We start from the raw sequence: 27,754 nt of genomic DNA, 5'->3' as shown, positions 1-27,754 counted from the left end.
GCATTTTCCAAATACGGCCAAAAAAAAAAAAAAGACCAAAAAAAATAAATAAATAAAAGCAAACCCAACCCTTCTGTATAGCTCATTTATTGCTGATAATTTCATTAGGTGCCAGGAAAAGCAAAAAAAAAAAAAAAAAGGCAGACACTAAACAACAACTTTACAGTAATTTTTGGATCGAGGAAATGAAAGACTCAGCAAGCGGCAGGCGAGGAGAGTTTCAACATTGGCATCTGTGAACGGCAGCAATAAATCTGAGATTTTGGCAGGTGACTGAATGTGTGCTTTTAGAACGAAAGCTCTTTACAGAAGCATCATTTTGTTTTAAATAACGAGTGCTATACTCGTGCAAAAATTCCTTCTTCCTTCCCCCCACCCCCAAATGCTCCCAAATGCATAATGTTCCTTTCTTTACGGCAGCCCCTTTGATAGCATTCTAACGTTGACTGGAAATAATGTGAGTTCATTGAGCCGCTTGCCCTGTACCTGCTCTGCTATAATTAATTGATTAAATCTGCTCACTAGTGGGCCGGTGTCCACAGAAAGGAAGACATTAGGCAGCCTTGTATGGAAAGGGGGAGGGGGGGCTTGGGCAGGAGCATAATCTGATTAAACAAACAACAACAACAAACAATTCGGTAAGTTAGTCCCAGTAATAAAACGCTTTAAACAGAATTATTTTCCCTTATTTTCTCAGTGCCAACAAATACAGTGATGTAATGTGCTTAAGACATACTCATGGCATCTGTGACGGATTGGTCTGCTCTCCAGATCTGCGTGCCAGACAGCATCCTACCCCTTGCTGTCTTCCAGGACGGGGCAGTTACTCTAAAAGCTGAGGACCAAGAGGCCCTGAGGGGTCTGCAGTGAAGCCACGGTTCTCACGTGGGCTTTTCAAACCGAGGCACCAGGAGACGAAAACTTACGGTCTGTGTTTTCCCATGGCCTTTGCCTGAGAACACCTCATTCACCATTTCTGTTAAAATATTTTGATGGACTCTGCAAAGGAAATATGGTTATGACATCTTTAATTTTATGTTGGAATTAAATAGCTGGGCGCAGGTACCCACATTGACACTGGACATTGGGAAACCATGCTTGCGTTTTATTTCTGGGTGATTCCTGGCAACGTGGGAGGACACGTTATACAAAGGAGAAACAAGATTTCGGAGTCCTTTTACTGTGTTTTTTGTTTATATCCCAGTTCATAACAGAGTAAAGCCTTCCTTACATTGGTTTGAATTCACGTCAGCATAGGTACAGTCAGGATAAAACATATCCACTCAGCTAATTGTTAAGACTAGGAAAAAAAAAAAAGTGACGGGTACTTAGAACCCGGGAAGAGCTGTTTTTACAAGTTCCATCAGGAAACTCCCACGGGTGACAGGAAAGCTACCAACAGGCCTCTCCCCTATGTTATATGTGTCCGACCTGCCCTGCCCCAAGGCAGCTCTGTTAAGGCTCGGTTGCATCCGGATGGGTCTTAGCCAATGTCAGGAACATCTGTAATGGGTAGAGCATACACATCAGCAGGCTAAGGTCCACCAGTATCTCCCGAAATTAGTGTTTCAACACACAAGATGAAAGAGCATGTATTAAAGGCCTGCTTTCAGCTTTGGTGCCAACCATGAGTAGTTGTGTTACCTCCTTTTGACAGTTCACGCTAAGAGACAGGCTCTAAGGTGAATTCCAAAGCCACTCTTTGTCTTAGGGTCAAGCAACACCATCACTTCTTTCCATGGTGACGATGCTAACATCACACCTGACCCAGGGATGCTACCATGGAGAAACTGACATCAAACGGCAGTGTGGGACTGTTGTCTCTCTTGATCGTCATGTTAGAAGACTTTGCTTAGAAGGCACAACCTTGATAAATCATGCACTTGGGTAGATTTGCGTATGTTAAGCTGGAACGTGCACTAATGGAAAATGTTAGGATCAAGGGATGCTAGGAAAATGGAGAATTTGATCTTTTTGTGATACCACTTAGGATGACTATTCTGTAATATGCCCAAGAACCAGAATATAATCTAGACTGTGTTTCTGAGAATAAATAAAATAATCAAATGCCTCCCCAAATGGCTTGTGATTTAATTCTCACACTCTAGCCTAGAAAGTTGCCAGAAATAAGCCACAAAGTTGTACATAGTGGAAATCAGCAAGACAGCAGAAAGCTAGTGATTCCCCATTTTTGGCTTCCAGGACTGAAATCTCTTAACCAAAGTGACTTTCTGAAAATAAACTAAGTAACTCTCCCAGGAGTATCAAGTATTGAACTTTTCATATATCAGCTTATAATACCTAATACCACAGAGTAACTTGGAGGAATTGTCCTCCTCTCCAAATTCCCCATCTAGCCAAATGCCTTTCTCTTCCTCACGCTCACCTGTCAATCATGTTCACAGCTGAAATTTGATTTCTCTCCCGCCAGTAACCTTATATGAAATATTACGGGGGGTGGGGTCAAGACCCGGGTGAATCTTGCCTTAAAAGTTCATTAACTCTTTGCTCAAAATGGATGGTTTCGGTGTAACAAAACCTGCCCGGTGTGTCTGGATCATTATATTTAATAGATGGCTTTCAAACTGCAATTATAAGGACAGGGATAAAAGAAAGGAATAGAAAGAGAAAGGAATAAAGTATCGGTATGGCATGCATACACAAGGATACACAAATTAATCCCAAAGGTGTACACTTAGTTAAAATCTATGTATGAGAGCTATTAAAGAAAATGTTAATTTTGTTTAAGGCTAGGAAAGAAATCATGTTAAATATTCACAGTCCAGTTATTCAAAGCCTGTCCTTATAATAACGTGTAAAAGTAAGTAATCAGATACCATATCAGAAGAGCAGGAAAAAATCCGGGTCTGTTTCCTGACACCCTCAATTCACTGGATTCTTAAAGTGTCTCCTTCTTAAACAGTAGCAATTTGACGGTGGGACTTAAACCCAAAGCTGTATTTCATGCAAATTTCTCAGCAAGCAAATTTAATAAAAAAAAAAAAAGTCAAACTTCATTCCATTAGCCAATAAGACGTAACAGGAATACATAAAACGATAACACTAAGTAATTATTGGTGTAAGAGTGTTGGTCTAGCTCTCTAAGCGAAGAGGATTCATAATTAAATTCACCCCGGGATCCCTGTAATTGAAAACCCATTTAAATAGCTTAATTTCATTTTTTTCATAGGTGAAAATCACATTTCTGCCTCCCTCTGCCTACATTTGAAGGGAGGAGTGGCTCCAAACTCACATTTGGACACAGGAGGGGGACAACGCAAATTGTCTGACATTCAAATATAAAGATGAGTCAACAGACTCACGCTAGTTAAGGCGAAAGATCTGAGATCTACTCGGACTGGATTAGTACTCTGTACACCACACCTACGTCATGAAATCAATATAAAAATGCATGCATGCTCGTCTCAACACACAATGCATCCTTCACTTCAGCATCTGGTATCACCATTTACGTACATGTGAAACCCCAATGCTAAAACCACTAAAGCAGGAGACCTTCGCGCCTCGAAAGCGATCAGCATTCCTCACTCGCTTTGCTCGCTTGCTGTCTCCCTCATGGAAAATGCACTCAAACAAGCACATGCAAATCAGAAATCAAGATGTACCTCTTTGACTTCAGGCAACAGGATTTTTCACATCACTGATGTAGAGGATTCCCTTGGGTACCTGATTTAGTAAATATATTAAAATAAACAAAGGGTCATTAATAACCATGAAGAGGGCTTTAGAAGGACAGTATGTTCAAGGCAGCCTAACTACCTATGAAAAGGGCAGAATGAGACCAAAAGAAGAGTGATTTAGGTCCATTTGCTTTGGCATCCTGGTCTCAGCCCTGCCAGAGGAAGGGTTCACATGGAAGAGAATGGCGTGGGATGCTTCTTCAACGACCCCTCTCCACTCTTGCTCTGGTCCCGGGGGGTTGAGACAGTGATGCCCACTGGCCTGGCAGCCTGGAGCAGCTTTAGAGCTGCCCTCAGTTCAGAGAACCAAGCGATCCTGGGTTCACAGTGGAGGAGGATATGAATGGTCTCTGATGGGTGTCTCTCAAGTGTTCAAAGACTGCCCATCCCCAGGGAACCCAAACCAAACCCTGGCTCTTTACTAGGGCCTGTTTCTCTTCCATCTTCCCCCCTCCTCTTCCATTGCCCTGGTCTCTTCTGCTGGTACTGATGACCTTAATTGCAGATGTTCTCTTAACAAATAGAACCATTTAGAGACCGCCCTTTTATTTATTAACTTCCTCTCTGTTTAAATTAGTAGCAGAGAATGCTTAGAACGGTAATATGAAAATGAGATTGCTTTAGAAAAAAAAAAACGTCTTTTTGCTTCACAGTGAATAACAAAGCACAGTAATTCAAAGTAGTTAGCTTTCTATGGTTCAAAAACCCCTTATTGCTATTAGCTATACTAATGTAAGTGGCAAAATAATTATCATTTACTGTACGGAGTCCAATATTTTCCAGACAGCAGTTTAATAACAAAGCAGACCTGTCATTTCTCCCCCTAGTTAGCCACACTCTACAAGTTCAGACTGTCAAAATATATTTAAAATCTAATTTAAAAAATTCAACATGGTTACAGTCAATCTGGGTACAATAACTGTGATAAACCAGTAAGTCAATCTAATTTTTTTTCCAACGTGGAGATTCAGTTATTCTTCTTTAATCTGCCCCACTTTTATTTGAATTACTTTACAATTGGTGTGAAAAAATACACACAACGCATACACCTGCTGAAATCTGTAGGCTGCTGTAACTGACAGAATCTTTTACTTAAATTTTCATTTAGCGTAACTCTATAATTTTCCCAGTTCCCTTTATCTAAATAGTCTGACTATGCATTAAAATACTCATATAAACAAATTTGTATTCATATCTGTCAGAGCTGCCCCAAATACATCATGGGCTTCATCCACATTTCACGTTAGAAATGCTTTTAAAACATTACGGCACAAAATACTCTTTCATGTCAGAGTATACACTAATCTTTTGCCAAATAAATTATTTCTATGCCAAAAAAAAAAAAAAGAAACAAGAAACATACTGAAGTTATAAAACCTGGAAGTGTTATCTGTGATATCAATTATTCTCCATTTCAACTTCAAATGGCTAATCTCAAACAAACAAACGAAACAAAACAAGAAAACTTCCCATATAAGGTCACTTAAAAAAAAAAGTCTTTAGGAACATCAGATTCTTCTAGAAATGCTAGTGAATAGAGTTTAAAAGCTTAAGAGATTGTGGAGGGAATATTTTTGTAATTCCTTTGGGGCAGTGCAAACGTACGTTAAGCTTCTGCAAGGAATATTTACAGGAGATCATAGACTCGTGAGGCATTTTTCAATTTTAGAACAATATTACAAAGCAATAATTGAACGGAGACTTTGCAAAATGCCCCTTTGCCTTCCTGACCGGCTCACTCATAGCCTCTGTTATTTCTGGAGAAAAAGAATCGGACCTCATTAAATGCGTATTTGGAATCTTGCCTGAAATCTCATAAAGTAGATGTCCTTTTTAGATCATTGGTGTCCCTTTCCTCAAGATGACCTCTATTCTCTGGCCACCTGGGGAACCCATCCTGTTATCAAGGCATTTACTTTCAAAAGCTGGGGAGAGAGAGATTCTGTTTGCACACCTGAATAGGGTCCAAAAGCCATTGCCATTTTCTGTTCTCATCACCTTCACCCAGGCTAGTCACTGGGGAAGGGTGGTGGAGGGCAAAGGGGTCTCACAGCGGAGCAGGAGAGGAGATTTTCCATCCTGACCCCAGCGATGTAGTCGAAGCCAGACGTCTGCTAGCACAGAGCCTTGAAAAGTGGGATCTATTTACCTAACCATTAAATAGTACTTTTAAAATAGCATAGGAATGTACAGTGATATTCCAAGGAAGATTTTAAAGGTCTCACTACCGGTACAGTGCAGGGAATTAACACGGACAGTGCACCGAGAACATACAGATGGGCAGCACGCACCTCTGCGATGCTCTGAGTCATGCCAAGTCCAGCGAAGGCTTTATGGGAAGATGATTATTCTAAGACAGACCATTCAGGCTAGGTTTGGCTCCCGCCTACCAACACATAGAGTAGACCGAAAAGAACTCTGTCGTGTGATCGTGTCTGTGTCCTAATGTGGAAATGGTAGATTTATCTTTTAATAGCCTACCCCCTACAATGTGTTACAGTTCCATAAATAGATTAGATAGATAGATAAATGGCAGATGAAAGAAGATGTTGGATCCATTGCCTGAAAACAGACTCGACTATCATCTTTTAACAGATTTCATCTGAGAATGATGACTGCCGGTTTCCCCCATTCTAAGAAAAAAGATCTCATAGAATCTGACAGTGTAAAAGTGCGTCAGATGCTGAGATCATTGCTTTCGTTTCAACATATTTATCTGCACATTTATGAATCCTTCCTTAAGCAAAGAAAAAGGAAAAAAGCGGGGGGGGGGATTTATTTAAGAAGGTGCAATGATGCTTAACTGCTTCACACTCAAGGATCCAAAAAACTGAAGATCCCTATAAGAAAAAAATCCTACATGGAAGGTCTCCCTTCTGAAATTAGTTGTTTTCAAGTTTCTCCTCTTTAGACAGTTTCTGAGTGCCTGAGATTTGACAGCAACTGTGTTAAATCTGGGAATGCAAGCAAGCCCCTCTTGCTGGAGCTGTGGGTGAAATCCTAATAAAGTTTTCCCGAGTAGCTTTCCTCTACAATAAACGTCAAACTCTATCAAGGAAAACCCCAACTGTATGGAGATTTCTAGAAAGATTTTCAAACAGTCTATCTAGATTTCCTTCTTTTTCTTTTGCCTCTTCACTGTCTCTAACCAGAGCAGGAAAAAAAAAAAAAAATCTAGATCTGGAAATGGGCTGGAAAATTAATAGAGTAAAAATCAAATGATCTGGAGCTGATGCTCTTATTTGCAGAAGGTTCCTGGGGCAGCTGGAAGGTGGGATGGGGGGTGTCCCAAGGTGAAAGGCGGAGCCTTTTAGGGCTGAACCCCACTCCCTCTTTCCATGCGCCCACCCCAGAGCGCAGCAGAGCAGGTATTTTCAATGTCCCCAAGGGCTCCACTGTGGCCAGGGCAGTCCTCTTGGAAACCTTCAACCAAATCCCAATACAAACCCAAGTACCCAGCTGGGTCGCGGGCACCGGCTGGGTGCGGGGCCCTGGGGCTTGCTGGGTGTGGCCGCCGGTGGTGCCCCAGCACGGGCGCGGGCATCTCGGAGGGGAGCTGCTTTGCTAGCGTCCTGAGCCTGCTGGTCCCCCGGGGCGCAGCCCAGGGCCTGAGGCACGCGGGGACTCCTCTTGGCCTCGGGCAGCCGCCGGACCCGACCGCGCGGGCCCTGCTTCCTGTCCTTCTGCGCTTGGTGCAGTGGCCAGGGGACCCTGAGGATGCGGAGTGCACCTGGCCAGGGCAGTGATGCCCAGAGTGAATGGGCCGCGCAGAACAAATGTAGACCGGGAGGGGGTCGGGTGGGGTGGAGGGTGCAGGGCATGCGTGGGGAGAGGGCATGCATGGAAACTGGGAGACGGGACCTCAGCATCCTCCCCGCCTTCATCTCCTTCATTCCAGGCTTCAAAGTCCTTGGCGTGGGAAGCTCCCGCTGGCCTTAGACATGCCAGAGCCACTTCCCAGCTCTCCTCTGCATCCCTGCCTTTGTCTGCACTGGACCTGCCCCAGAAGTGACTTAATGGGTCCGAAGGCTCAGCTTAGGTGACTGCCTTCTGGTACAAGGTAGTGATTTCTGAGTCTCTCTGATGGCCCTGGTGACTAGGCATGGGGGGTAGAGGTGCCAGAAATTATAGAGAGGACACTGGGATGGGACAGGGACCAGGTGGTAAGGGGCCAAAGCCCTGGAGCTAAGGACATCTCTATTGCTTTTAGGGATCACGGGGATTTCAGGGTCTGCCAGAGGCCTGTCAGTCACCCTGCAAACACATCTAGCCTGGTGGGAAGCTAGGGCCCTAGGAATGACCTAGAGTTGACCCCTGGCAACTGGGGGTCATAAGCCAAGGTCCGTCTCTTGTTAGTAATACTCCCCCCAGCCCCTGCACACCAGCCGCTACCTGCCCTCTGCTCCTCTGGGCCTAGTTTGGGATCGCCTATTTTTCTGGGATCCTCAGGCCTGCTTTCCTTCTGGAAAATCCCCCAAAGGAGACCAGAAACCCACTTCCACAGGCTTCCAGAAATGGATGAAGTCATGCAGAACCAGGACAGATTTTGGTTGCAAAAGGGAACTCGGCACTGCTGACCGGAGTTCTCAGCCCAGGATTCCCTTCACAACCATCCTTTCTGGGGAGTCTCTCAAAAGAGCGGTTACCACGCCTCCTCTCCCAGTTCTATAAGGTTTCATGGCCTCTCCTATTTCCTAACCGAAAGAACCAACCACAAGGAAAAACCATTCTTTGGCATCTTAGCTTGGAAACACTCAAGGTTGGTGATCAGAATATTTAGAATAAATTCAGAATCCAAATCCCCAGCGTGTAACTCACACCCAGGCCTGGGCTGGGTGGAGGCCAAGGGGGCGTGGGGAGGTGAGCACAGAACTATTTCTACTTCCTCTCCTCCTCTCCCAAAGCTCCACAGACACCCCTCCCTCATCCTCCCTTCTCGAATTAATGCCCCTTTCTAATCGTAATGAAAGATCCAAGAATCTGTGGAGAAGGGAGGAATGTGATTTTGCAATCCGGAGTTCTAATTATAGAAAAAATTGTTACTTGACAAAAAGAAAGGAAAAGCAAATGAATTGTGTTCAACAGGGAAGAGGTGCTTAGCAGATGACTACGATCTGGGTAGAGAACTGTGCATTCCAATCATAGCCTCTCTGTGGAAAATGCATTTTGTGAATTTCTTAAAACTGTCCAACTCTGATGCACATTCATAGAAAGGTCTGATTTCTGTGTGCCGTTGATGTGTTCTTTCTATATTGGCCTTGTTATATTGGGCAAACTTAGGGAAAACACACAAAGGGCTTTCAAATTTAAGCAATAAAAACGGTCACCATGCCATCAAACCTACTGCGGTGACCACAGAAATATGGGCATAACACATCCAATGTCTCCAATGTCCCCACTGCAAAATCACGGATTGAAATATTTATAAATGCCCCCAAATTAAGACATCTGCAATTTCCTCGGAGCTCTTGATTGGGGTTCGATCTCTAAAATTTTCAAAACAGAAACACACGTGAACATACAGGAAAGAAACGGACAGCTGAACCTGGTTTGCACCTGTGTGCAAATGTGTACACTGGGTGACTCTTGCCTTCGAAGTCTGCGTCACCGTTCTCTCTGGCTTGCCTCATTTCTCACCTCCCACAGATGCTACGAAGGAATGGAGAGCCTGGGGTTTTGCTACGCCTTCGTGCCAAGCAATTTGATTTGCTTTGTTTTTTGTTTTGTCCCTCTCTAAAGGGTAAAGATGTTCCCACATTGTTGCAGGACTGTACTTCTTTATGCCCCGGCAATCATGAGACAGCCTGGGAGACTGAAATTCTCTCACCCTGTCCCCTACCCCCGCTGGAGAAAAAAAAAATGCCAGACAGAGCTGGGTTTGTTCAAGAGCCGTGGTGGAGCCAGGCTTGGAGAGAATTTCCCTTTTCTGGGGCTGTGTGATGTCTAGATTTTGAAGATTTATATCAAAAGTGAGAAAAGCACTGTTATCAGAAGGTGGGTGAAGGCTCCTGCTCTGTTTTTAAACAAATACAAAAACAAACGAACTCATCCTGATTCAGTGGGCTGGAGGGCTGGACCACCTCTCCCTTATGGCTACTGTCTGCCCAGCCTTGGACTTGGGACATCTTTTAAATTTAGGATGGGCCCAGAGTGAGAACAAACTAGGTTTCTCTTATTTTACTCTGGACAACAAGGAAGGCACCGACCCCAAATTATTCATCTAGCCTCCTGAGTAATAATCAGAAGTGGTGGAAAGGATAGCCTCTCACGGTAGTTATCTCTTCCCTAAGAATGAAGACATTTCTTCAAGAAAAGGGACAAAATTTAAAAATATATCAAACGGAAGTAAATCGCAGTGGGGAGCCTCGCAGACGAGCAGTGTAAAGCGGGTGAACCTGGCTTCCTAGCCTCTCTGATCCCATGTTTATACGAGAAGTAAGCCCCGCAGCTTTGGCTGTGTGTTTTACTGGTACGGAAATCAGACGGCTAAAGGTTGTCACGTGTGGACCTCAGTCTTCCAACCTATCTCTGTTAGTCTTTAACTACCGACAGGCAAAAAATTGAGATACCTGTGCGGCCAGCAGACTTTTAAATACATTGATTGGCCTAGAACACCGGGGGAGTACATTTGATCAAGCCAAGGGTGAATACGGAAGTAAGTTGGTCTGAACCAAAAACAAAGACAACAGCAAAAACCTTCCAACTACTGTACTCGGGAACCTCTGAATGTGTCACAAGCCACTTCAGTCATTTCAGACAAGGACACGCTGGGAATGTGGCTACTGAGACAGCTGCGCCCCATGTTTGCAAGCGTGGTTACCATTTGCCCCCTGGACGCTGTGTTTAACCTTAAAGCTGGTGGTTTGGCAAGGGGACGTCCTATTTAAGAGCAGAAGTATCTCGAATCAACGTTACTGAATAAAAACTACCGGGGTAAAGGTATAAGGGGGAAAAGATCAGAGCCTTAGAATCCCGCGTTCAGTAAGAAATAGAGCATCTCGCGTTGGAATGGCCTCTGTTGAGAGTCCAGGTGGTTATGGCATGAAGGCAGATAAATATGATTATCTACACATCATTTCCTCACTGAGATCAGGAAGTAGAATCTCTGCCTATTTGAGGTCAATCTATTAACGTGTCGGATACATTGTAAAAAATTATTACACGGTTCTGGAAAAAAAAGAAAACATGGGAGGTGACTTTGTGGATGCCTGAGAGCAGAGAAGGGGGAGGAAAAAAAAAGCACACGGAGGGGGTGTACTTAACTAACATTGGTTTCACTTACGGCTCTGTCTGATGAATGACCACGTTTGACATCACTGAAAATACAATACTATCCAGGGCCCGAGAGAAAAGCAGGGTGCTCGGCTCTGTTAAAGCTTCTGCCCGTGGCATCTGCTTGGGGAGGGGGGGTCAATTATTTATTTATTTTTCTTCTTAGTAAAATTATCTGCCAGAGAAACAACGAAGCGTGAAAAAGTACTGTTTAGAGTGTGCATGTCTACATAGGCTTTAAAAATGCTAGCTGTTAACCTTCTGTGACACTTCCCTTCATATCAACGCACATACCTTGTAAATTTCAGTGGATTTTTTTTTTAAAAAACCAATATTACAGGTTGAAAACAATCGCATCTATTCATTCTGGCGCATCGTAAAGTAAGAAACACCAGCGTGCTTTTCTGTGGGTCTGTATGATCCTCAGACAGGAGGCACAGTTAATTAGCAGGGAGCTTACACATTTAATAGCTTTCATCTCTTAACACATTTATTTTTTTAAAAAGGAAACTAAACAGAAGTCAGGGGTAGGCTGTGTTCCATGACTGCAGATAGTAATAAAAATAATAAAAATACAGTTCTCACGTAAATTTCATTTTGTGAACACACGGGTAAGCACATGACGCTGTGGGGCTTCCAAAATGTGGTGTATCCCACCGACGGCTCCAACCTGTGAGTGGGCTCAGTTCTGTATTTGGAATGAAAGGAATTTTAACACTATTTAGACAAAGACTCAAATGCAGTGTAAAGGGAAAGCTAGATTTCCTTACATGATTAAAAAAAAAAATGTAGAGACTTATTTGTAGTAAGGGCACTCAGGCAGGATTTCTTTGTTTAAAAAGAAAAAAAAAAGCATGTATTTGTGTTCACCACTCTCATTACATTTCAAAGTTTTTAGTAATGGTTATTTCTGAAAGTGCCTTTCATTAGGAGTTAGCCTTCTCTTAAAGGCAGCCACCAAAACCTCACTTTTTTGCCAGCACCTCTGTATTTGGCGTTTTCATATTTGGGGCAAAAACCTGCTTATTATATTAAACTGCCTTGTAGGGGCCTACCAAAATGCTTAATTGTTGGACCACTGTATTTTTTCGCAAGTGGCATTCCTCATGAGGTAACTGCAGTCACTCCATCCAGGTCACTGTTATTTTGAAAATGTTTGCCTAAAATTTTGTGTCAGATGCTGGGCTTCCTGTATAAGCGATATTTCTGCTTCTACAGGGGGAGACTGCAAATCTCCTCGTTGGGATCGGACCAAAAAAACAAAACAAAACAAAACAAGAACTCTGAGACAGAGAAGAACAGCTAACTTCAAGCACATGGAGATAGGTTTACTATTAAGACCTGTGTTAAAGCAAAATAAAGTGTGGATTCGGGGGCCCTATCCACTGTCTTCATGTTCTGTGAAAAAGGGTAGGAAGGCTGACACACCGGCCAGAGCTCATCAGCGCCAAGCACAACCTGTTTTCCTCAAAATCAGGCCTTCGTTCAGAGTTGCAATATTATTGTTATTATTATTTTTTGAAGAACAGAAAACAAAATAAAACAAAAGTCACCGTGTTTGGCTATATTTTCAAAACAGTGTTGGCTTTGTCTAACATTCTATTAGCCATCTAGGGGACGTTGCTGAAGAATGCAAACTGCATGAATTTGTAACATTAGTTGCATGAATTTGTGTCATTTTAAAATAGGTCAATGCTGTTAGTGAAGGTAGCTCCAGACTTTCCAAGGGATCTTTTAAGTGAGCCCGCACACGTAGCCTGTGTTGGGGTAAAGGCCGATAAATCAAAGCACAGCCTTTATTCCAACCAGGCATTATTTTCTGCTTGTATTCCAGGAGCTAAGGTGCTCTGAAATCATTACCAGCTCATCTACGTGGAGAAGCCCTCAGCTAAATATTCACAGGGAAATATGATTTAATAACAGCTTAAACCCAGATACGTACTTGGACTTCTGTGAGAGGTGGATTTTTCTTTTTCCTATTTAAGACAAATGACCTTCAAAGTTAAGAAACAAACAAACAACTGTAATTTGTCCGAAGTGTTGATGTGAAATCCTGTCAGGCCTTGCTAACAAGAAAATCATGGCATGTAAGGGAAGAAGGAAAAATAATCAATTTGAGCCAAAAGGCAAGAATTGTTTATCTTTACCATTGAATGCATATGTGCCCAAGCCACCTCTGTCAATGCCTTCTCTGCCGGGCTCGTTTCCCTCTAGATGGCTGTGTGGTGGGATGAGAAGCTCAGGGCGAGGCTGAGAAGGCCCTGCTCTCTGGTTGGGATTTTTGTTTGTTTGTTTCCACCAGGGCAATGATGTCTCTACTTATTTGAAAACTGAAAACTCTGGGGGAGGGGGATTTTGAGAGATTGTAATTTACATTTATATTAAATATTACTAATTATTGGAAGGGACTGGCCTTCCACCTCACAAAACAGCCTATGTTTCACTCTGAATTATTGCCTCATTACTTCTCCATTAATCCTTCCTCTGGAGAAAAGGATGCCTTTTACACTTCTAACGCAGTGTTGGGCCCAGTTAAACTGTACACTAAGAAACTGAGTACAGAATCAAAAAAAAAAAATGCAGTTTATTATTGTAGATTATTCTTTCTCTTGATATAACCAGAATTGAAAATGAAAGAAAAGCACATAGGAACATCACGCGTGGTTAGTTAGTAACTCAAGATATAAAACAATTTTGCACAGCAAAATATGTAAAAGAAAAGTAACTGACAAGATTTTTTTATATTTATTGTGGTAAGATTTACTTTTCATTTTGTTTTTAAAGACAGGATGTCAGTCCCTGAAAATAACATTTACTGATTATTGCCTTTAAAACTGTGGATTTTTTTTTAAGTTACAGAAAATCCAGTTCTGCACCACAATACAACTGTAAAAAAATCTGCATCATCTTAAAACTGTGCAGTAATGCCGTTTTTTATAACTGCATCAATTTATTAGCGTTCTAAACAGTTTTGCAAATTTTTTTTGTATTATATGCTTGCAGGTTATATCTTAGTGCAATTCAGTCCCAAATACTTTAATTTTGAAAAAAAAAAAACATACATTTTGAATGTAAAATACCCCTACAGATATAAACAGGGGTGCTTCCCCTTTTAATACTTTGGTTTTCAATACAGTCAGTCGTATAGCAAAGACTACACATACCCAACTTATATTTAAGTTGCAAGCACATGCTGTATAAGCTACTTTTTTTTAAACAGTCCCCTTGCAAACTCTACCCCCCTTAACATCACAACAGTAAACAATTTAGTGCATCAATCTTTTAAAAAATCTACAGCTAAACAGACCTAACTCTTTCAAATTTATCTATAACATTCCTTTATCTGTAGCATACATTTTAACTGGGCTAACAGATTATAAAAACTAGAATTAAATTATATACTAGAAACCCATAGCATTCCACATTTGACAATGACCAAAAGCCAAAAAAAAAAAAAAAAAAAAAAAAAAAGGAAAAAGAAAAAGAAAACAAACCAAAAAAATAACGGGGCAGATTTCTGTTTTTAAAAAATAAATTTTAGACTGCTTTCGGCAACAGCACAATTTTAGTCCCCCCAGTGGGGCAGTCATTCTTATTAAAAAGAAAGCATTAAGAGTTCTTTACTGTTGGCCGTGTTAAATTTTTTAACCCATTCTGGCATCTTTAACAAGGAATCCCTTCAGTGCATTTACAATGGGAGGCTGAAGTTCTGAGTAACTCAAAGCAGTTTTGGAGCAGATGCAAACTTTCATGGGAAGAAGGCTCTACGGTTGCACTTTTTTTTGTTCTGAACTCAAAAAACTCATGAGGCAATAAAACAAAAGTATGAATGCCAATGCCATAAGTCTTCGAACGTCCATTTCCAAGCCAAAAGGAAAAAAAAAAAGAAAAAAATAATTATACCATACATGTCCAGCATGCAGGCTTTTTTTTTATTAATATAATGTCTCTTTTCCATAAAGTCTTTGAAACAGTTATAGTTCATTGTTGCTAAGACAAAGTAGCAAGCATCGTAATGCATGAGATGAGAATGAGTTTTTTAAATGGCAGACTAAACTCTCAGATTTGGCATCATAAGGACCAAAACTCACGAGTCACACCCAGAAGGTTGATGCAGGCTTGATTGTGGCAGGTTCACGAGGATTTTTCCCCTCTATTTTAGCATAACAATGCTCAAAAAAACCCGATGGAACTCAGCACGCTGCAAGTGTATAACATTTCACATTTTTTTTTTTCCTTTGCAAGCTCAATCTCATACGAAGAACTCAGGAGGAGAAAAAAAAAAAACTTAGCTTTTTTTTTTCTTTTTTTTCTTTTATCTCAGAGGAGATGGGTGGAGAGGGAGTGAGGGTGGAGTGTGGGGAGGAAAAAAAAGGAGGTAACACAGCAAGCTCCAAAAACTCTAATTAAAAAAAAAAATCCAAACAATACAAACACACACACACAGAAAATGAACACCAGCTCATGAACTGAAGAAGAAAAAAATATGTGAATGATGCAGGCTTCAAAGGTGAGCATGAGGAACTCTGCCGAGATCGCTGAACATTGAGCACGTTGGGGGGGGGGGAGTGTTAAAAAAAAGAAAAAACAAACAAGCTAGCGAGTTATGGAGAATTTCAGATTGGCAATGCATGAGCCAGACAACCTGCCCCTCCCCGACTTCAAAACAGCCGTCGCCACCACCACCAACTCGGAGCACGGTGTGTGTTGTGTGTGTGTGTGTGTGTGTGTGTGTGTGTGTGCGTGTGCGTGCGCGCAGGGGGCAACTGGGGGGGGGGGGCAAGCTCGGGAGGGGAGGGGGCGAGGCGGTGGCGAGTAAGGCTCTGGAAGTGGCAAGCCCACACCCGAGTCGGACCCCCACGGAGCACTTATCAAGGTGGCTAGCTGGGATCGCGTGTCAGACTCACATGAAAAACTCGGGAGAGGACGGGTTGTCGCTGCTCGAGCCGTTTTCTCGGAAGCCGCTGCTCACCAGCTTCTCGTATTTCTCCTTGTACGCGTCCCTCTCGCGCACCAGCCTGGAGATCTCCTGCTTGAGGTGGTCGACCTGCTGCAGCAGCTGGTTCTTCTCGGACTCCAGGACGTGCCTCTGCTGCACTCTCTTGAAGCGGCAGGACTGGGCATAGCCGCGGTTTTTCAGGGTCCGCCTCTTCTGCTTCAGCCGGATCACCTCCTCCTTGCTGACCCCGCGCAGCTGCCGGTTCAGCTCGCGCACCGACATGGTCACCAGCTGCTCGTCGGAGAAGCGGTCGTCGAAGTGCAGGCCGCCGGCGGCGTGGTGCGGGTGCAGGGCGCCCCCCGCCCCCGCCGCGCCCCCGCCGCCGCCGCCGCCGCCGCCGCCGCCTCCGCCGCCGCCGCCCCCGGCGCTGGCCGGGCCGCCGCCGCCCGAGCCGCCCGCGCCACCGGCCGAGGCGGACGCGCTGCCCGCGGCGCCGGGCGCGCCGGCCGTCGGGTGATGGTGGTGGCCGGCGGCGTGGTGGTGGTGGTGGTGGTGGTAGTGCGGGCCCGCGCCGCTCTGCGCGGCGGCCGCGGCGATCACGGCGGACACCACGGCGGCGGCGGGGCCCATCTCCTCGCCGCTGCCGCCCAGGGAGGCGCCGGCGCCGGCCCCGGCCGCCGAGGCCAGCTGCTGCGCCCCGCGCGCGTAGCCATCGAAGCCGCCCTGGAGCTGGTGGCTGTTGCTGATGAGCGCCTCGACCGCGTCCTCGGGGCTGAAGCCCAGCGCCTCGGGGTTCAGCTGCTGCGGGTAGCCGGTCATCCAGTAGTAGTCTTCCAGGTGCGCCTTCTGCTCGCTGCCCGAGCCCGGGCTGGGCGCCGAGAAGCTGGGGGAAGGGGGCACCGAGCTGCACGGCGTGCTCATGGGGGTGGAGGACAGCGAGCCCCCGGCGATGAGACGGCCACACTGGCTGATGATGCGGTCGGTCTCCACCGGTTCCTTTTTCACTTCAAACTTCATCAGATCGAAGTCATTAACATATTCCATGGCCAGGGGACTGGTGGGCAGGTCGGAGTTGCTCATTGCCAGTTCTGATGCCATTCTCCTGCCGCCGCCGCCGCCGCCGCCGCTCCGCCAGATGGGCTGCAGGAGAGGGGCCAGCGGGCTGTGCTGGGTGGCCAGCGGGTGAGCCAGCTTGCCGGGCTGGGGCGCTTCTAGCTCGCGCGGCGGTGGCTGGCCCGAAACCTCCGAGCGCGCACACACACCCCCCGCCCTGCCCGCGCCCCCCGCGCCCGCCCTCCCTCCCCCCTGCTCACGCCAATGTGCTTGCTCGCTCGCCCCGGCCCCTCCTCGCCTGCTCGCCTCCTAGCGCGCCGAGCCGGCGGCTTCAGGCTCGGGAAGGTCCTCTGCGGGCTGCGGTGGCGGCGGCGAAGCCAGAAGAGCCCGGCTGGGTGCGCGGCGTCCCCCGCTCGCCGCTCCGCTGCGCGTTTTGCATAAGGAGTGCTCGCCTCGCCGGCCCGGGCTGCAGGCGGGGCGCGCGCGGCGGCCGCTCGGGGCTGGAGGCGCGGCGGGCCGCTGTCCGGGCGGCGCGGGCCTTGGCACAGGGGAGTTAACACTTCATGCTTCTCGCCTCCTCTTCTGCCTGGCTTTTTTTTTTTTTTTTTTTTTTTCCTTTCCTCTCTCTCTCTCTCTCAACCTCGCGGTCTTCCTCCCTCCGTGCCAAGTGCAAGACAGAGGTGCAGCCGGGCTGGAGGAAAGGGAGGGGGGAGCGGAGTTCTTTCTTGCCTTTTTTTTTTTTAAAGCGAAATAGCGAAGTCCTGGGGAAAGGCGAGGCGGAGAGCAAAAGGGGAGAGGCCGAGCCGACGAGCAGCCCGAGCTACAGCTCGAAGATGAAAAAAAGATTTTAAAGCCTCTGATCCAGCAAGAAGAGTTTAAAGCAATTGCTGAGTTTTATAGCACTTGTGACGTCAGGCCCAAAAGGGAAATTGACTGGTACTCCGGACCAATGGGAGGCGGCGAGAGCGGCCGCAATTAGCATAATATAGAAACAAGGAAACTTTTCCGAGCTGTCAATCAGGGCCCAATCAGCTGACTGTCAGCTGGGACTGGCAGTCTTAACCCTTCCTGTGCCGCAGCCTCCTCGGGAGGTTGCAAAGCCCGGCGCAAAGTTTGGTGCAAGAGGGGAAGGAGTTTTCCAGGGGGACTGCGGAAACCCGGGTGGACCGGCAGGACGGTTGGCTTTACTTCGGAGCGAGAAAGGCCTGCCTTCCGGAGCCCCAGCTCGCCCGCCACTCGCTCGGCCGGGATTGGCCGCCGCCCCCCGCCCCCCACCACACCCCGCCGACCACCATCCCCAGGGTCGTGAATTCACCGGGTAGCTTTTTCTCCTTGCTCCACCTTTGGCACCCAGGTGTCCGCCCGGGGGAACCTTCCTTCCCCCGAGCCTGGCAGGGCCCGGAGCTCAAACTTGGCCCAAACTCTTTGTCCCTCTTCCCGGTGGCCGCGCGCGGGTGTGCAGGGGTCCAGACGGCGCGGAGGACGTCGCCCCGCCGCGCGCCTGCTGGGGCGGTCTGGAGTCGGCGGAAAGAGAAAGCGCGCTTTATCACCCTCTTTTAAAGGAGGTGAACTAAGTTGTTCGGGAGCCATTCCGCGCGGGGGCTGGTTGCCCGCTGGCGTCGCGTGCCCTTGCGGGGGGAGCGAACTCCTCCGCGAATTAACTCCGGGAAAGCTCGGAGTCAGGTCAGCCCGGCTCACCCTCCGGCTTCCGACTCTGGCCCGAGTTTGGCCTTTGAGATTCATTTCTCTCTCCCCCCCCTCACTCACACACACACACACACACACACACACACACACACACACACACACACACACACACACACACACACACACACACACACACACACACACACACACACACACACACACACACACACACACACACACACACCCCCTTATGAAATCTGACTCCTGTCTATCAGGGTCCCGCGCGCCCTTTGCACTTTTACGTTTCACTTAATTATTTCAGACTTGATCGTGGCGTGGAACAAGGGGTACAAAAAAAACAAACACCCAGCCTTCACCAGCTCCCCTCGAAGGGTTAAATTTTAAACGGCGGTTTCTCGGACGGGCCCGGAAACCTAGAGTGGGGGTGGGGTGGAGTGGAGTGGGGGGCTGCATCTCCCCCTCGGGGTCGCGGATGCTAATGACTATTCAGTTTTCTAGACCGATCCTTCTAAAGCTTATGCAAAAAAGAAAAAGGAAGGAAAGAGAAAGAAAAGAAAAAAGAACCAACAACTCTGTTTCTAAGATTTTAAAGCGATAGACCAGATGGAGAAGCCGAGATTGACTTGGGGGGAAGCAGAGTGCGTGAAGCCGACCCAGCGTTTGGAAGACCAGCCCGCCCGCTTGGATGTTGGACTGTTGATTCCTCCAATTAATGAAATGCATTTGGTGTTAATCATATTTATCTTATTTTATGGGACGGGGGGGACGCTAGGACGGTGCATTCAAAAAAAAAAAATTCTGAAAAGCCTGCAAAACGATCGAAGAGTGAAAACTATTGTTGGACCGACTTGGTTTTTACCTCAACAGCGCCACCTTTCGGCAAAGGTCAGTTGAAATTGATCCGTGTCCAGTTTTGTTGATGAAATGAAAAGAAGCTGGTTTCCCTAGGTGGGAGGAGAAAAGAGGCACAGAAAGTTAGTTTGACTGCAGTGGGAGAACCCGACTTTGTTAGGAAAGGGGCTGAAGGCAGTGCTGGCAGGTGCGAGAATCATTTTTCTCTACCATCCCCCTTGACTGTGAATACAGAGGCCAGGGGACCCAGGAGCCTTCCAAGTGTAACTACAGCTGAGAGGCTTATGCAAGAGAATCCCATGTAACAAACAGGGCCCCAAACCCTTTAAAAGTGTCAGGATGGATTTTCGACGGGCTTTATGGCAATATCAATAGAATTAAAGTTACTTGTAATTCAGTGATGAATGAGATGTCTCTAGTAAGTAAGATTAAGTGCAGTGCTATAAAGTTGTTTATCTGAAAAGTAATTCTCAGAAAACCTGACTTCTGACACTTAGTCATATATTAAGCCAGCTTCTTGAACACTGCACTTCAGAATGCTCTCACCCACCGGACAGCATACTTTACTATTTATAACGAGACCTTAGGTGTCACTCATTGGCTTCATACACCAGATTAGACTTGTGTTAATTTCTCTCATGCTGGCAGCCTTGGGTTTCAGCAAACCCTGGAATCCCTAACGAGAGATTCCCCAAAACGTTTGTAGGCACATCCTTACCCTAAAAGGACAGCACTGTTGCTGTTTTCTAGAAAAGCACTTTTTCTTTTCATCATCACTGCAGAGAAGCTGTTTATATGGGTAGTTTTGGTTTTATGGGAGTACTTTGTCGGGATGGAATGAGGTATGTCTATTACCAGTTTGGGGAAGAAAGAGTGAAGATTATGTCAATATTTATGCAACCTAACAGAATTCCTTTGCTTTCCTCCTCTCAAACAGTATTTCACCTAGTAATGAAGTTAAGGGATTACAGCTTATGTATTCAGAGGAAAATTTACTGCTTAAATTACATAAACATATCGTGTCATTAGCATTGTCTATAGCAATACTTTTCTAAGCCTTTTTAAAGTCACTAGCCACAAATGTCTGAAGTTTCTATTTTGCATGTAAAGTATGAATTTCAGCATGCTTAGGAAGAAGTAATTCAGTTTTTACGAGAATTTGTTTCTTTAATCCTTTTGCATCACAGTTTTGGTAAAAGCTGTGAGATACGATCCCTGCCTTTCATGAAAGTATTTTTGGTCAGGAACACTGAAACTGCTACACTTATAAATAAAACAACATTTATAAACAAAGTTCACCAATGAGGAAGACCATGAGATATAGATTCATGGCCATGCACCTAACTGTTGCAATTATGTGTCATTTCTAGATATTAAATACCCATGTTTGGTCAGATAAATGTATCATTATCTGCACATTTTTATGGTTTACTTTTGTACACTGCTGTCAAACCAGGCAGGATATCTTTTTTTTCCTCTCATTGCAGAATCTTTTATAGTCTCCCATTTTCTCTTGGAAAAAAAAAAGAAAAAAAGGAGGATCCGAATTATTTTTTAGACGTGGAGCAGCAGTGCCCTCAAGCTTATAACTTAATTCTCATTTTTGTCCTTTTCCTTTATTATTTGGTGATTCACGGGGGTGTCTAAACATTTACAGTCTTCTGTTAGTGGCATTTCTCTTGTAACAATTGAGCTCTCTCATTTTAATTAGTACTATTGAGGTTTTTGAGTCTCTACAATTATAGCAGGCCACATTTCTTTAGATTTCTTTGCTAACATTGTTTGTTTCACTTCGCTCCAAGCCCATCTAATCCAAATACAATATGAACTGTGTCGTCTTACTGCTTAATACTCCCTTGCTATATATACTCTAGTAATCTCTGTAGAACAATACAGAGTAATTTAGAAACCATGCATTTGTCATTATTGACCAGTTCAAACCAGTAGCATTCAGGTTCCTGAAAGCAGTGAATCTTTATAGAAGAATTTGCGGGAGGGAGGAGGGCATGGGTCGGATCACGTAGGAGATTGTGAAACCGTAACATCAAAAACACAATTTTGGTTTCATGTCAGTACATACATAATAACTTTTTGCAAAAAAACCTATTTTAAACCCTGTTTACGTCCAAATTATAATGATTAAAAGTGAAAGATAATATAGTTTTCCTGATTGTGAGTTACAGCAACTCAGGTATATCATGTTGGAATCAGACACATATAATCTAAAAAGAACAAGAGGCATCACGGGTAGTGTCTGAACTCTTTTTATCCAGGAGCTGATTTTATGGTGCAGAACTAACCAGTGTCCACTGAGTTTCACTCTGAAACCAACTAAATCGATTTGAGAAAAGAGTTGTTCAGAGGAACTGAATGATAAGGCATGGAGTGTTGTTCCTAGCTGTAGTGTTAGAGAAAAATCCTTTCAGCAGTCTTTAGTGAGCAGGGCAAGTAAGTCAGAAATCACTGTTAGCAGATTCATGGACGAAAATTAATCGAATCAGACGAGATAATCTGATAAGGGTAAAATTGCTGAGGAAACAGTCTTGCCTCATATTGGAGAATGTGAGACAACAGTCTGATTACTGGGAGTCGTTATGAATAGGTGAATTATGTGCTAAATAATCATCAGAGTAAATCAGCATTTATTAATTCTTTTCTCTTTAAGCAATTCACAGTTGTAAGTTCAAGCCGCTCTCTCTTTGAAGACACATCTTCTATAATTTTTATTAGAGGTAATTTATTATTTGCATTACCTGTATTTACTTCATAATTGAACATTTTACATTCAAATTTATGTAATGCATTATGCCTGAGAATATATTTCTGCCTGATTAGCGTAAATAGTCACTTACCTCATGAATTACCAACAAAGTTTATCTTAAAATATAGGTTTTTTTTTTTTATTAAGTGGAACACAAACATATGTACAGTAAATTCTGATTTTCCAGTGCAGTTAGGGAACGGCTCACGTTTGGTTTCGGGGAAGGCAGGCCATCAGAGGAGGGGAGTAATCGTGAGGAGAGGGCGAAAAGTAGACAAATGGCATCTGGAGGTTTCTTTGGGGGGGGTTATCATTTCGATGCGGGTATAGGCCTGGTGCGGGTGGGCAGCGGGACGAGGGCAGAAGAAGCGTCTGGGGTCTTCAAACACTGTTTACATTGTTTACTGGAAAGTGGATTCTGGAAAAAAACCCCACAACTCGTCACCTGTGCCTTTGTGAAGGACCCTGGTAGCAAGTGCCCGAGTCTGGGGTCTTGTTTGTTTTGTTTGCTTGTTTGTGTCAGGCTCCCAAAGAGTTCTACCTTAGAACACAATACACATCATTTAATAAAATTCTTGTTTGTTTTGCACCAGAGATGTGGAAAAGCCAGATGTTTTCTCAAGTGAGAATTCCCGGGACAGCCTCCCAGATTTCCTCCAGCTTTCCTCCCTCCCTCACCCGACAGACACCCAGTGTGGCCTGGCAGACAGGACGTGATTGATAATAGCTCTGTGCACACACCGGCATTTGAACGAAAGGACTTCTTTGGGGTTTAGGCACCAGATGGAGATCCAAAATGATGGGGCCTCTTCCCTACTCTCGCCATTCCAAATCAACAGATTTCCACGCTTGTTGGTTTCCTTCTTTCCTCTTTTCAGGCCATGGACATCTCCCTAGCTTTTTCTTTTCCTTCAATTAGGAACCACTTGCAATTCACCATTCCATTGTTACCCTTTTTGATTCTACTCACAGCTGTACCACGCAGGGAACTTGTCTCGAAAGCATTCCACCCTTCAAAGATTTACTGTGCTGAAATCAGAACTGATGTTTTTTAAAAAGGCAGGAATAAAGAAACGAACCTGATACTGGGACAGTGTCTGTTCAGGATGTGTCTTCTGTGCAGGGGAACCCAGGGGACAGGCTGGTGGTAGTGCTGCCTCTGTAGAGTTTTGGTCACTCTCCTTCCTCCCCCTGGGTCTGGGGTGACTCTTAGGTCCTGTTCCAGAGGCATTTAGCAGCCACTCGACCTGGGAGCTGGAACCTGGAGTTCTAGAAAACACAAACCAAACTTAAATACATGTGTGCTGACTGCAAGCGTCTGCTGATGCAGATGATTTCTGAATCTGTGTGTCTCTCAGTTTGTTTGGCTGGACCTGAGGGAAGAGATCCCTTGGGGCCTGTGTTATGTCTTTGTTCTCGGTTGCATCATGGGTTTTGCTGAACCTTCTCACGTGTTGTTCTGTGCACTGAAAACACCAAACTCGCCCAGTGACACCCTCACGGCGTTATCCGTCATGGCGGTGTTGCTGGTTGGACAGAGAACTGAGTGAAACATCCCCGCCCCTAACCCCCAATAAAAATGAAAGTCCAACGTATAGACCTTTTGCCAGTATTCTTATTTTGTCATTTTATAAACAGCGATCCATGCTCTTGGTTAAATATAAACATTTGAACAAGACAGAAATGGGAGGACATCAAACAAGAGAACCACAATGCCTCACCTCCACTCTGGTCCCCTAATCGTGGTCTCAGGTGTGACCATCTATGACAGTCGGGGTCCGGGTGGACACTCCTTACAGAATGGAATCGTAGCAGGCACGCCATGCTTCACGCCATGCTCCTGGCAACACACGCACCCTAACCATCTCAAAAAGCAGCTTGGGGCGCTCCTCTGTTCTTTGGCAGAATTCACTTCGGAGAGGGGCCCAGGAAAACATTTTCATTTCTTCTAAAATCAGAGTTAAAGAAATGAAAATCATCTAGCATGGACTCTGTCAGTATACAAACAAAGCCATAAAATTTAATTAAGTTTTCTTGTGGAAGGAGTCCATGGAAACCAAAGCACGTAGCACCCACACAAGTCCGTGTGTGGTCCTGACAGCATGTACTTGATTACCTCCAGTGATTGGGTGCTCACTACCTCCCTATTTTACCTTCTATCTTCACACAGTCCTGAGACTGTCAGGAAAGCTGTTTGTTTGTTTGTCTGTTTGTCTACTATCAAGTCATATCCCTTCTTCTCTACATGAGTCTTGATTTTATACACTCAGAAGGCGACATCCTTACATCCTTTGCGGGCTCTGAGGAGTAGAAGACAACCACTATGACACCCTCTCCGTGCCTTTCCTTTTCATTTCTAGACATAGTCAGTGCCTTTAGCATTTCCACATATGCCTGCATTTCAAGCGCCCCTGCCTCGAGGTCGCTGCCCCCACCTGAGGGTTCAGGTTCCAGAGCTGAACCCAGATCCCCAGGCTGTAGCCCCACCCTCTGCCTCCTTGAGCTGCAGCCTGTCTGCTCCCCATGCTAGACCACAATTTCCCGACCTCTCCTGCAGACACATAACACCAGGGACTCATCGAGCACGGCCCCAGGCCTTTTCTCCTCGTATTTCCCCTATCTTCTGTTTGTGGGCTAACGTTTTTGAACCCAAGCACGGAAACATACAACGATCCCCCTAGGGTCCATCTCATTCGATCAAGACTGTTCCCTGCTGCCTAAATCTCTTTGAATCTAGGATGTGACATCGACTAGTTTTAATTCACTTCCCACCTTTGCACCAGCTGCAAATGAAACTGAGGCGCTTAACCTCTCAGAAGCAGGCCCCTCACCTGCAAAATGGGAGGTGGGCAGGATCAGAGATTGTGCCTGTGAAGTGGCTTTCACCACATGAGGCCACAGGGCAGCTGTATAAATGGCTGGGGACCTCTGCACTTCTGACCCTCCCCCTGACCTGCTGATGACAGCATTGCAAGGGACCAAGCCCCTCAGCAACCCAGTAGAGACGGCCCCTCCCAGTCCCCCCATCATACAAAATGACCCGCTGGATTATTTGAGTCCCCTAGTGGACATTTAAAATTAAATGGGCCTAGAACATCACCAAATCAACGGGGAAATGCAAGTCAAAGCCACAATGAGAAAGCCTCACACCTGTTAGGATGGCTATTACCGAAAAGACAGAAGATAACAAGGGTTGGTGGAGATGTGGCAAAAAAAGGGAACGCTTGTGCACTGTTAGCAAGAATGTCAGTTGGTGCAGCCACTGTGGAAAACTGTATGGAGGTTTCTCAAAAAACTTAAAAATAGGACTACCATATGGTCCAGCAATTCCACTTATGGGTATATGTCCAAGGGAAATGAAATCAGTATCTCAAGGAGATAGCTGGACTCCCATATTTATCACAGCATTATTTATAATAGTCAGGATATGGAAACCGCCTAAGTGTCCATCCACAGGTGACTGGATAAAGATAATCTGGTATACATATACAATGGAATATTATTCGGCCTTAGAAAAGAAAGAGACCCTGACATTTGTGACAACATGGATGAATCTGGAGGACATTATACTAAGTGAAATAAGCCAGACACAGAAAGACAAATACTGTATGATCTCACTTATATGTAGAAACTTAAAAGGTCACACTCACAAAATCAGAGATTAGGATGGTGGTTATGAGGGATTAAAGGATGGAGGAAAATGGGGAGAAGCTGATCAAAGGGTACAAAGTGTCAGTTATGCAGGATGAATAAATTCTGGAGATCTGTTCTACAGCATGTTGGCCGTAGTGACCAATACTGTGTTGTATATTGAGTACTGTAATTTGCTAAGAGGGTAGATCTTAAGTGCTCTTAACACACAGACACACACACACAGACACACACACAAAGAAGATAGTAACTATGTGACGTAATGGATATTTTAACTAGCTTGATTGTGGTAATTATTTCACTATGTATACGTATACCAAAACGTTACATTGTGCACCTGAAATATATACAATTTATATCTGTCAATTATATCCCAATAAAGCTGGAAAGAAAAAGGAGTTGGCCTATTTGGTAATTGGAATAATTTTAAACTAACTTACCCCATCTGGATGTCCTATACCCACCCTTCTGATCAATTCTAAAATTACATTGTTTTTGGTATAGACAGAGCTCTCTGTTGTAGACGGCAGGTGACTTAGACAACTGTTTGTAGTTTCACCTGCCCTGATCTTTGTAAACCTTCGCCCTGTCAAAATATAGTAGTTGTCCAAAGCTGGGACCTCAGAGACTAATAAAAAATAGATGTAACCTAGAAAAACTAAGCAGAAGAACTCTGTGTGTGTATGAAAGCCTCTTAGCGATCCATGCCTTCCCCCCTGGTTTTTTTGGTTTCGATCACCACCTCTCCTGCCATTTCCCGATGCCAGTTTTGAAGCCGGGAGGCTCCAAGGCATTTTCTTTTTTTTTTTTTTAAACATCTTTATTGGAGTATAATTGCTTTACAATGGCAAGGCGTTTTCTTGAACAGAAGAGTTCAGAGTTGCCAGTGTCCACCTTTGAGCTGCAACTGGTCCCCCCCGGTCTCTCTTGAAAGGATCTCAATGTGCGGGCTTTCGCAGAATCTGCCCTTCTTGGTTCCCATCTCACCGCCTTGCAGAGGAAGCTGGGCGTGAAAGCAGGAAGGAGCCGGTGGGTATTTATGACCTGCTCTCTGGGGTCTCTGTCCTGCCTGAGAACGTGGTGCCGGCTGCTGCAGGAGACTCGGCCGGGGATCGTCACCGGGGCTCCGGGGGAGTGATGGGGACTCTCCAGGCGAGCGTCACCGACTGTGGCCTCCAGGCTCTGTGAGGAGCTGCTAATCGGGGCTGAGTGATGTGGGCGCTGGCCGGTTGGGAAAGGTGGGTCGGCATGGAGACAGGCTGCTGATTCACCCTCTGACCTCAGCAAAGCTTCCCTGTCTTCTCCAGCTCATTTTTCAAGCTGAAAATGGGCTGGACTGCACGAAGACGTTAAAAAACAAATCTGAATTGCACGGAGGGAATGTTCTCGGCCCTTTGAGGCTGAATACGGGCTAGGTAAGCATGGCCCAGATACCCGTATGCAGAGACAGAGCTGACATGCTGTGATGCTGTAAAGCACTGGTGGGTCTCAATGACAAGGTCACGATATCGTTGAGGTCAAAATGACAGAGCCAGTGAGGTGGGGCAGAATGGGAGGGCCAAAGCCTCCTGCATCTCCAGGCCAGGCGATGCTGGGCTTTTAGGTCAACGATGTTCAGAGCCTTTAGTGGCCGAGCAGTGAGAAGGTAAAGCATGGATTTCTGAGGGTTGCTGAGCCAGGAGATGCTGCCCTTTGGCAGCAGGCCGACATGGGGTCTGAATCCTGCTTCATCCCAGGTGTGAGACCTGGGCAAGTTGTTTGACCCAGGCTCTGGGCCTCAGTCTCCCCCGGGTCAAAGGTGGAGAGAGTTTTTGTCACCACGATGAGCATGGGTACCCAGTGCCTGGCATATGTCAG

General features: G+C 45.4%; 1 protein-coding gene across 20 annotated transcripts in view; it reads right to left on the bottom strand.

Moving 5' to 3' along the window:
* Nucleotides 1-27,754, bottom strand: part of LOC109550947 (transcription factor Maf) — a 591,860-nt gene that overhangs the window by 353,078 nt on the left and 211,028 nt on the right. For 6 of the 20 annotated variants that reach the window (XM_073796723.1, XM_073796729.1, XM_073796724.1 and 3 more), the window contains 6 exons: nucleotides 23,968-24,194; nucleotides 23,326-23,515; nucleotides 15,881-19,577; nucleotides 11,559-11,661; nucleotides 10,984-11,093; nucleotides 72-3,687 (listed from right to left, as the gene is read on the bottom strand). In XM_073796723.1, coding sequence (XP_073652824.1) covers nucleotides 3,654-3,687; nucleotides 10,984-11,093; nucleotides 11,559-11,661; nucleotides 15,881-17,010 — 1,377 coding nt within the window. In that variant the 5' untranslated portion in view covers nucleotides 17,011-19,577; nucleotides 23,326-23,515; nucleotides 23,968-24,194 and the 3' untranslated portion in view covers nucleotides 72-3,653. Of the gene's footprint in view, nucleotides 1-71; nucleotides 3,688-10,983; nucleotides 11,094-11,558; nucleotides 11,662-13,537; nucleotides 19,578-23,325; nucleotides 23,516-23,967; nucleotides 24,195-27,754 lie in introns of those variants that run through there. The other 14 variants (XR_012328244.1, XR_012328245.1, XM_073796730.1 and 11 more) reach the window with 10 other exon arrangements.

Source organism: Tursiops truncatus, chromosome 19 (assembly GCF_011762595.2).
Source record: "Tursiops truncatus isolate mTurTru1 chromosome 19, mTurTru1.mat.Y, whole genome shotgun sequence".
NCBI classification, from domain to species: domain Eukaryota; kingdom Metazoa; phylum Chordata; class Mammalia; order Artiodactyla; family Delphinidae; genus Tursiops; species Tursiops truncatus.
Note: the sequence above shows the minus strand (reverse complement) of the source record. Positions and strands in the feature narration are given on the sequence as shown.